The 11096-nt window shown below is 35.7% G+C and overlaps 1 protein-coding gene across 2 annotated transcripts; it reads left to right on the plus strand.

Moving 5' to 3' along the window:
- Positions 1 to 202: 202 nt before the first annotated feature.
- Positions 203 to 10869, plus strand: LOC110105977 (NADP-dependent malic enzyme). Of its 2 annotated transcripts, none has more exons than XM_020835680.2 (19): positions 203 to 561; positions 722 to 930; positions 1530 to 1650; positions 1732 to 1806; positions 1944 to 2095; positions 2175 to 2280; positions 2397 to 2462; positions 2595 to 2690; positions 2825 to 2896; positions 2978 to 3061; positions 3178 to 3276; positions 8801 to 8848; positions 9014 to 9067; positions 9285 to 9383; positions 9684 to 9773; positions 9854 to 10006; positions 10080 to 10170; positions 10316 to 10444; positions 10526 to 10869. In XM_020835680.2, the coding sequence occupies exons 1-19, from the start codon at positions 532 to 534 to the stop codon at positions 10612 to 10614; spliced, it is 1863 nt and encodes a 620-aa protein (XP_020691339.1). In that variant the 5' UTR covers positions 203 to 531; the 3' UTR covers positions 10615 to 10869. The 2 variants fall into 2 exon arrangements, with proteins under 2 accessions (XP_020691339.1, XP_020691338.1); XM_020835679.2 differs by having other exon boundaries at positions 204 to 561; positions 686 to 930.
- The last annotated feature ends 227 nt before the right edge of the window (positions 10870 to 11096 follow it).

Genomic DNA, 11096 nt, shown 5'->3' on the forward strand with positions numbered 1-11096 from the left:
TTAGACAAATATTTTTTGAAAATTAAAGGATTTTTAAATATGAAATGCTTTTGGAAAAAAACAGAAGAAAAAGCTTGAAATTTTTTTGGGACATTTAAGTCAATTTAAGACAAATATATACACACAAATATTAAATCTAAGATCTCTTCATTGATAGATTAAGCTCCCAACTACTAGACCAAATAATGAGATGTGTAAAAGAGTAACGCCAACAACTTCGTACATTGGGTACATAGCCAGCCTCCCATCTCTCTGTTTCTTCTCTCCTTGCTCTCGATCCCTTACGTCTCCACCTGTTCACCTGGCTTGGAGCTGCCTTGTGGCGGGAGGAGAGAGGGAGGGAGAGAGAAAGAGAGAGAGAGAGAGAGAATACAGAGGAGAAATTAAGGGTCTTGCCTCCCCCAGAAAAGCCCCTCGCCCTCCTATATCTCTTTCTTTCCTACTGCTACTTTTGCTGACCCGAGGAATCAGTTTGCACTCGCACTCTCTCGCCTCGCACGCAATTGCAGTCTTTTTCGAACCTCCGCCACAATGCTGTCCCTCAGCCGCACCGCGTTTCTGGTAATTCTCCTATCCACTTAAGAAAATCCATTTCCATTTCTCTACGGCAGAGAGAACGAAATCAACGTAAAAGAAGGAACTTTGTTATATTTTCGGCAATTTTTTGCTCGCATTTATTGTGCAGGAGGGCGTAGATCAACGCCGTTTCTGTCGTGCGCAGAGAACTCCGGCGGCGAAGGTGAAGGCCGGAGTGGTGCGGTGTGTCGCGGCGGGTGAGAGGAAAACGAGGAACGCTGAGATCTTGATAGAGAAGAGCGCAGATATGGTGGATCCGAAATCGGCCGTCTCCGGCGGCGTAAAGGACGTTTACGGCGAGGATCGGGCCACCGAGGAACATCACATCACGCCGTGGAGCCTTTCCGTTGCCAGGTTCCGTTATCTTTGCCAACCTTCTTCATTCATTTTTCAGCATCGGTTCCATCGGCCGAATCTGGCGGACTTTGTCGTTTTATTCAGAGCTCGGCGAAATGATCCTTCCGTTTATTTTCCCCCTTTTTCATGTGATCGGCCGACCTTGTCTTGACTTGGGCCATTTCCTTTTCTTTATTTTTTATATTTAAAAAATGTTCTTTTTTCGTTTCGTCTACTGACTCGGGCGATGCGGCGATTTCTTCAAAGTTTCTTGCGATTCCAAGTTTGCTTCCTTTATTCAATGGATTAATTGACACTTCTAATTTTTTTTTAATGTGATAAATCAAGGAAATATTCCGTTTTTTTTTTCCTTTATATTTTATGACATAATTTTTTTTGGATCTTAATTTGGTTGTTGAAGTAAACATATGTAAGATATGAACTGCTTGTTTTCTTTTTCACTAAAGGAAAGTTTCTATTTTTCTTCCGTTTGGTTTGACCGTTATCCAGCATTGTTCTTGGCAATGGAAAATTAAATTAGATATACTATTTTGTTATGTTTATCAGTATGATTTCTATTTACAACTGATTTATGACTCTTTTATTAATATGCTTAGCGGCTACTCATTGTTAAGAGATCCACACCACAATAAAGGTCTTGCCTTCACTGAAAAGGAGAGAGATGCACACTATTTGCGTGGTCTCTTACCTCCAACATGCTTATCTCAAGAACTCCAGGTATCAAATTTAGTTGTCACTTACTCCTGCTATGTTTATTCTGGCCGGCAATTTCTGATTTTTACTGAATTTACTTTGCAGGTGAAGAAGCTTATGCACAATCTTCGTCAGTATCAAGTTCCCCTTCAACGTTACATGGCACTGATGGACCTTCAGGTACAACTATGGCAACTCATTTCTGTTGCGTCTATCTTCTGCGTTCTTTCCTTCACTTCCACCTGTGAAATATCTGGTTCAAAGATGTGCTAAGCAATTGAATTGTGTGTGTGTGTGTTTTTTTTCTTTAATGGCAGGAGTCGAACGAGAGGCTGTTTTACAAGCTTCTGATTGATAATGTTGAGGAATTACTTCCTGTTGTTTACACACCAACAGTTGGTGAAGCTTGTCAGAAATATGGAAGCATTTTTAGGCGACCACAGGGGCTCTACATTAGTCTGAAAGAAAAGTATGGTTTTGTAATCTTAGAAACTTTTCAGCTGATCATGACTTTTTAGTTTATAGTTGGATTGAGGAATTATTTGCAGGGGCAAGATTCTTGAGGTAATGAAGAATTGGCCAGAGAAAGCAATTCAAGTTATTGTGGTTACTGATGGCGAACGTATTTTGGGACTTGGTGATCTGGGTTCCCAGGTTGTGTATGATTATATATATGCATAAACTAATATCAAAAGGCACAAGAGATACAAATTTGGGTAGTAAATTAATAATTGTTATGATGTGTGAGAACCGTTTTAAATTTTATTCAGGGTATGGGGATTCCTGTTGGCAAGCTTTCTTTATACACTGCTCTTGGGGGTCTTCGTCCATCGGCTGTAAGTACTTATTTTTAATTTAATTTTGTTATTTTTTTCTCGTTTTGATATTTTTGCATTGAAAGGTAGGACTAAAGTAGTGCTAGATGACATTTTCTTGTGAACTTGGATGATATTTTGTATTTTCTTTAGTGCTTACCCGTCACAATTGATGTGGGAACAAACAATGAAAAGTTGCTGAAAGATGAGTTTTATATAGGATTGAGGCAGAAGCGTGCCACTGGTCAGGTAGCCTTCCTTTTACTAGTTTTGTTGATACATTGTTAATTAACAATCTTTTGTCATGCTTTTGGTAGAGACTGTTAATGACAATCTATTATTTGAAACTCCAAAAAATATATGGGATTTTCTTTGTTTATTAGGAGTATGCAGAACTTATGGAAGAATTTATGAGAGCTGTTAAGCAAAACTATGGAGAGAAAGTGCTTATACAGGTTGGTCATGTTATTTGTCGAAGAACACAGGAAATTGAAAAATCCTAATTGCTGTTTGAAATATGTTCATTCACCTCTCAGTTTGAAGACTTTGCAAACCATAATGCATTTAGCTTACTTGAAAAGTACAGCAAGACTCATCTTGTCTTCAATGATGATATTCAGGTAATTGTAACAAAAATGTCTGTCTCTTATCTGGAAAATTTGCAACTTTTTTCCCTATTTTATCCAACTTCATATCAATCTACGTTCTGAAAAATAAGGCATTGATGCTTTAACAGGGAACAGCTTCGGTTGTCCTTGCTGGGGTAGTTGCAGCACTAAAGGTGGTTGGTGGTAAATTAACAGACCATACTTTCTTATTCCTTGGAGCTGGGGAGGTATGCCAATAATCATTTTTCTGGAATTATATTTTTTTGAATTTATAGAAGTTGTTGAAGTCCATGGAATCCACTATTTTATAAATTATTTATGTAAAATCAGTGCGTATGAAAATATGGGCCTTTTTGATGCGGAACTGTGACTAAGGCTTCATTTGGGATTGGCTTTTTTATTGCTTCTTAAAACGGAGTTTCAGTAAAAGTCATCCCAAACAAAACCTAACTCCATGGTGCTTTTCCTACTTCACTGTTATTTTGCTGCTACTTACAAGTCTTGTTATGCCTTTTGTGTGTTGTTGCAAGTATACTGCTTTACTGGCAGGGTTCAAGGAATTTCTTGCGATGTCTATTCATGAGAATTGTTTAAGATAGCTATTTTAAAATTTTGATTTCTGGATGAGGTTGAAGTATGAACTCAAGGGCTATTTAGAATTATATTGGGATAATATTGTGCCAATAATTTCTATTAAGCTTGAGATGAATCTATAAGCAAATATTATTAAGTAACCTTTCTTTGATAGATATTTAGGCTTTGTTTGGGACAACTTTCTTATTGCTTTCTAAAGTTGTTTTTTGTATAAAAATTTCAAATTAAAAGATTTTTTATAATAGAAAGTAGCTCTATAAAGCAGTAAGAAAGCTTTCCCAAACGAAGCCTTATCATGCTTCATGATGATGTTGATAATAGTGGAGGCACCACCATGCAATAAAAAAATATTGGTGTGCTATAAAAAATATTGATGTATTTGCCAATATTTTTAATGCTCAGAATGTTAATGATGTATCATTAAATCTGCTTTTCCTTCATAACGATCACGAGTTTTCTGTAGGCAAAGTGTACCTCACCCCCTATGATTTACCTATGTACCTCATTTGCACTTCAAGTTGCTGAACTGTAAAGATATTTATATAAGTCAACTTTCGTTTAGGTTAAATGCCAAAATTGTATTGGTTGGATATAATGACAATAAACATGATGTTAAAATTAGCTATAATTATTTAAGGATTCTGTTAGATTGGTCCAAACGGGACCGACTCAGGCAAATAGAGGTAGAAATTCTGGGCATATGCCGACCGGACCGCAAGTTTCCACAAAACATTTTAGGAAGGATTTTTGAGGATTTTGGGAGGGAAATTTGAATGTAGGGACTGTTTAGGGATTTCCTTTTGAATTGTGTGCATTAAATAGTTTGCTTTCCTAGGGTTAGGGCATCTTGAATTTGGTTGAAATTTGAGATCTTTTAGATTTAGGTTTTCTTTTGGGCTCTAGCGACGTCTAGAGAATTGGGAGAGATAGATCCTCCTCTCAAATAGATGATCAATTGTGTCTTGTTATTTCCTTCCTTTAGTTTGATTATTGCAATAAAAGCTACTGTTTTTCTGGTTTTCATTGAAGTTTGGAAAAGTTTTTCCGTTGTTTTGTTCGAAATTGATAGGTTTTACTTGAAATCTTCAAGTATTTCATATCAAATTAGTATCAAAGCAGATTTTTGGGACTGTTTGGGGGAGTTTTTGGAGAAAATCAACGATTGAATTTTAACCAGAAGGGGGCTGTTTTGCTGTTTTTGGAATCGAGATTCAAATTTTTGAGTCCAACAAAAATCTGGTTATCGATGGCGGCCAAGAAAGTGGGTGTGTTGGAGGAACGCCTGGAAGGAGAGATCAGACAATTGAAAATTGAAATTTTAGATCGCCACGCTCAACTTTCAAATGTCAAAAGTAAAATTTCAGCCATCCACGAGAAGATGGATGTGAATTTTTCCAGTCTGGGGGAGATGTTGAAGAAGTTGCTCGAGGGCCAATCCAAAACGACGTCATCAGAGGCGAGAGAAGCCTCCGGCAAACCAGGAAGCGGGGAAAATTCTAATCTAATAAGTCAAATGGAAGATCAGGAGGTGGAGATTCAAAAGGGAAAAGAGAGAATACCTCTCCTAGAGCCTGTTCCTAGGGAGGAGACGGATAGAGGGTTTGGGGAGAGGTGTGAGGAGGTGGAGCATGAACAAAGAGTGCTGAATTTGAGAGAAGAGGGGTGGAGTGTAAAAACTCGTATTTTGACTTTGTTAATTTTTTTTGGAGTCATTATAACTTCAAATCGTAAACCGTCTTTGCCATGGTATTTTGATTGAAGTATTTTACTTACACGAATTTTTTCGTAATTTTTGGGCACCGGTAAAAATCCTTAAGGAATTTGTACATATCGGTACAAGTGAGGATGATAAGGACATCGATCAGAAATTCAGACACGTGTACCGGCGACGGAATCGTAGATCGACGGCTACGATTCAGCGTCTTTACTTTTGATGCATTTCTTTATGTTTTATGTAGTTTTGTTATTTTCCGAATTTACCCCTATGGGGAAGTGTCTTGTTATTGTAGCCCGGATGGAAATTGCGTACTTTTCTTTTTCATATTTGAGACCTATATATAGTGGTCTATGTTGTAAAAGGATGAAATCCTTAAGGAATTTGTACGTGTCGGTACAAGTGAGGATGATGAGGACATGATCAGAAATTCAGACACGTGTACCGGCGACGGAATCGTAGATCGACGGCTACGATTCAGCGTCTTTACTTTTGATGCATTTCTTTATGTTTTATGTAGTTTTGTTATTTTCCGAATTTACCCCTATGGGGAAGTGTCTTGTTATTGTAGCCCGGATGGAAATTGCGTACTTTTCTTTTTCATATTTGAGACCTATATATAGTGTTATGTGTTGTAAAAGGATGATGATTTGATAATGAAAATTTCTTATGTTTTATTCTTCTTCTTGTATGAGCATTAGAGAGGAGAGAGAGACCAAGGTGAGGGCAAGCGCAATACCCACCAGTCATTGGAAGAGTCTACGACTTGGTTAAAAAGTATTATAAATGATTTTTTTTATTATATTTAAATGAGAATTTGACTCTTAATAGAACTTAATGAAGAACAAATGATCCATATAGCCGACCCCCGATAGTGTGATAAAGATTTATTGTTGTTGTTGTACTCATGTTGAACCTTTACTAGATATTTATGATCTTTCTTATGTTGATGAATTGAATTTTAGTTCGGAACAATTTAGACCTAGATTTGTGTATGAGAAAAACATCTAACATTATTACTTTTTGAACTATATAAGCCATATAAATCTTACCAAATTGATCCATTAATTGAGTACATTAGTTAGAATTGGTGCATTACTCTTAGAAATTTTTCTAGAATTACTCATCCTTCGTATTGGCATTGCTTGCACGCTACCTTGATTTATATTCCTATTCTTTCACGTTATTAGGGCCCTTTAAGACAACCATATATGAGATTCGTTCATTATCCTCCTAATGTTAAAATCATTGTTTGTAAATGTGTTTACTTGATTAAACTTCATTTTAATGGTACTTTGGATTGCTATCAGGAATGTTTAGTCGTCATTATTAACAAATAATAATATGGTGTTGTCAATGAGGAAAATTTGGCTCCTATAGCTAAAATGATTACAGTACAAGTGGTTGTCTCTATTATTGTTTTACCAAGACAGCCACTTCATCAAAGGGACTTTAAAAAAACTTTTCTTCATTTTGATCTCAAGGATGAGTTATTCATGATTCTTCCACTTGGATTTTTCCTCCTCTTCTTTGGATGAATGTAAATTGAAAGTACTTTTTATATGGACTGAAACAAGCTTTTGGGGCATGGTTTGATAAAATTCTTGTCAACCTTTGTTTCTATTTAAGCAAAAGCTAATTTGAGTCCTCTTTGTTTCTTTACATGATATCTATTGGTACTTGTCGGCATTATTTTTGGATCTAATTCACACAATTAAAATGTCTAATTTTGTGCAACTTGGTATCAAATCCACCTAGTTGATCTTGACATTATCACATCCTCACCATGATTGGATATCAAATACACCTATTATAGTGAGAGAGATCTTAGACCAAGCTAAATGGTGTGCTTGGTTAGTCCCAGTACATTGAATTCTATTGGGGTTTAACTGAGGCAATACATGCTTGGCCTTGGTTGGTTGATATTAAATGTACTAACCAGGACCTAGCCTTATTAAACTAAACTCAATTTGATCTGATCAACTTGTCCTTTCCCAGTAAGTGGAGATAAAACATTGGTCTTTATTAATATTTGATAAGTTTCAGGAGTTATTTCTATAAGAGACCTTGCTAAAGGCCTATTTCTGGTGCTGGAGGGATCTCATTTACTATTTCTTAAATGGTTTTTCCACATGCTCTTTCATTTCATTTATATTATTTGAACTGATCATCAAATTGAAGAACAAGCACTACATCCAAAAAAATTTTCATTTATTTTCTATTCCAATACTATCTAACTGAATTGGTCTAGTAGTTTAGAAATATACTCATCGTTTAGGTTTTTAATGCTGAGCAATCAAATAGGAGTTTGGAGCCTTTGATGATTCCAGATCCTCTGAATGCTCAATTTTTGGCAATGGAATTCCGCGAAGTGCAACATTTTCCCTCTATTCTACTACCATAACATGGGCAACTGAAAATTTTCACATTCATATTAATCCTCATTAAGATCAGTGAGTTTTTCTAAATCTTCTTAAGTGATTGTAATGATCAAACTCGCTCTAGGATTTTTTTCGGATGAACAAGTCTCTATAAGAATTACTTTCGGTGCGGGTATGAGGACTTCATATGATCTTTAGCAAGTATAGAAGATGCAATTTTCTATCCTTTTTATTTCTAACAAGAACTAAAGATATATTGGAGTTCTTAGATATATTTTGCATAGTGGACATACTAGCTTGCTCAAATCTGCCACTAGGACAGACTTGCTTATCTGAGTAATCAAAAATTGATCAAAGATTGGATTTTTACCCTTTAAAGAGGAAACAACACTTTCATTCCTCTTCCTAGTAAACAGGCTAGAGGTCTCTGAAGTGACCTTCACCAGCTTGACCTATGATCTTATATTGGCCTGTGGTGAAGATGTTCCTATTTATCATGAGTGGCTGAAAAGTATATTGAAGTGTCTTTTCATTTGATTTGGAATATTTTTGACACTTTATTTATCTTTCTCATAATCTTTAAATTGCAGACATATTTACAATGGCCATGACATGGCAATGTTATGAGCTCATTATGGGCTTATTGATGCTTACCGAACAACATTTATTTGAAGGGGAATATTGGTTAGATATATGAAAACACACATCATACCAATATTAGCCATAATTACTGCATGACTTGTATTTTATTATTACATAATTATTGCTATAGAATTTATCTAATTAAGTAGTGTGATTATAAATACTTGTATTTAGGAGTAAAATTATTGGTTCCCAACTAGCCAAATTTGATTGTTGAAAATTTTGAAATTCAAACTCGTAGCATGCCAAATATTTGTCCATAAAATGATGATAATTTGCGTTGTGAGGAAAAGCAATCTGATTGACAATTTGCGCATTATTTTAAGACATTGATTAAATATTAGAGTAATATGCTAAATTATTGAATATTTGTCCCCCATTCGTTCTTGATTCACCATTTCCTTATTTTCATAATCACAGGCTGGTACTGGCATTGCAGAACTCATAGCACTTGAGATGTCAAAACAGGTATAGCTAATTTTTTTCTGCAAATCAGATTTGCATGAATACATATGTGATAAAATAGAATACTTACCCTTATGCTCGACTTCTTCTACCCTTAGTACCAACATTAATATATATCGAAATGTTTGATTATGCTAAATGTATTTATTATTGGTTATATGGATGCAGACAAGTACTCCTATTGCAGAATGTCGCAAAAGAATCTGGCTTGTGGATTCTAAGGTTGGAACATATTCAATTGGTTTTAGAAGAGAAGATAGGATGCTTTAGGCTTCGTTTGGGACAGCTTTCTAACTGCTTCGTAAAGCAACTTTCTAGTACAAAATTTTTAATTTTTGTACTAAAAGGCTACTCTAGGAAGCAATAAAAAAGCCGTCCCAAACAAATCTTAGAGTGTACATAATGTTATCTAAGAATTATCTTTGGCTGAATTTTACAGGGTCTAATAGTCAAGTCCCGTTTTGAGACTCTCCAACACTTCAAAAAACCATGGGCTCATGAACACGAATTTGTTAGGGACATATCAGAGGCTGTCAAGGTATGAATCTGTGGTGTATTTTATGTGAACATACATATTTATTTACTGTTAGTGTATAAATCAACTTACCTTTTCTTCCCCCAATTAATTTTTCTTTTAAGCCTACCATGAAACTCAACAGTTCAGATTCTTCAAGTATGGAAAAATAACTATTTTCATGCCTACTCTTATAAATTCATCCAGCATATATGTTGCTTGTTTGTTGGACTATGAGATATTAAAAGCTCATTCCACTCCTCAATCTTGTAGACAAAGCTTCTGTTTACAATGATATGAACTTCATTGTTTGTTATTTTGCAGGTTATCAAGCCAACTGTACTCATTGGATCTTCTGGAGTGGGCAGAACTTTCACAAAGGAAGTAGTTGAGACCATGGCTTCCTTCAATGAGGTATCTTAATTACCCTCATGGCATGAAGCTTGCATTCACAGTTTGATTGCTAGAGACTCAAAGCTTTGTTTGAAATGCAGAAACCTATCATCTTAGCTCTGTCCAATCCAACATCACAGTCTGAATGCACTGCTGAGGAAGCATACACTTGGAGTAAGGGTCGAGCAATCTTTGCTAGTGGAAGTCCATTTAATCCTGTCGAATATGAAGGCAAATCTTTCACGCCTGGGCAGGTCTGGGCTTTGTTCTTCCATCTGTCGGTGAAAGCTTGATTCTTTCTAATCTGTATATTTCTTGTTCTTCCAGGCAAACAATGCTTACATATTTCCTGGATTTGGTCTTGGTTTAATAATGTCAGGAGCTATCCGTGTACATGATGACATGCTTCTTGCAGCTTGTAAGTAAACATATAAACAACTATAGTTTGCAGGGAAAAAATAACTGCTTGATTACAGCCTTTTCCTGATCTAAAACATAAAAACAACTATATTCATCATGATGTTCAATAACTTATTCGACTTGATTCCATTTTCGCTGGACAGCGGAAGCTCTAGCTTCGCAGGTGACGCAGGAGAACTTTGAAAAAGGATCAATCTATCCGCCTTTCAAGAATATTAGAAAGATATCAGCTCAAATTGCTGCTGATGTTGCTGCCAAAGCATATGAACTTGGTTAGTCAATCTTCCTCTAATAACAGCATTGAAAGGACATTTTCATGACCACATCTCTGAGCTCTGATCTTTCACTTACAGGCTTGGCTTCTCATCTTCCTCGCCCTCAAAACCTGGTGAAATATGCAGAGAGCTGCATGTACAGCCCTATTTACCGCCAATATCGATAAATTCGGCAGTCAATTTATGATGTCAGTTACTTCAGCTTTTAATCTGCGTTTAACGATTTAAATTATTTATTAGTATTATGCAAGTCAATTCGTTTATGCCTCAGCTCTTAGAGAGTTTGTTGTTGGTGGCTTCTGCTGTTAGTGTAATAGGTGTTTTCATATAACATAACATCATATATTCTTTCAGTGCAAGTGGAATTTGTTCTTCCAGCTGAATATGATTGACATAATGGAAAAAAATGTTGTTTTTTATCAGTATTGTGCAATTTTTTTTTTTTTTTATAATGATATTAGTGTAAATTGCAATTAGATCCCTAGGAGATAGATCAAATTTCATATTGGTCCATATTAAAATAAAAAATAATAAATCATCAAATTACCATTGTTGCATGCTTCATTTGTTGAGATTTTTGGTCATTATCTTATTGCCCATTTTTTCTCTTGTTGAAATTTTTGATGTACATTGATAATCTTATCAGTAG

Source organism: Dendrobium catenatum, unplaced genomic scaffold (genome assembly GCF_001605985.2).
Source record: "Dendrobium catenatum unplaced genomic scaffold, ASM160598v2 fragScaff_scaffold_9, whole genome shotgun sequence".
In the NCBI taxonomy this organism is placed as follows: domain Eukaryota; kingdom Viridiplantae; phylum Streptophyta; class Magnoliopsida; order Asparagales; family Orchidaceae; genus Dendrobium; species Dendrobium catenatum.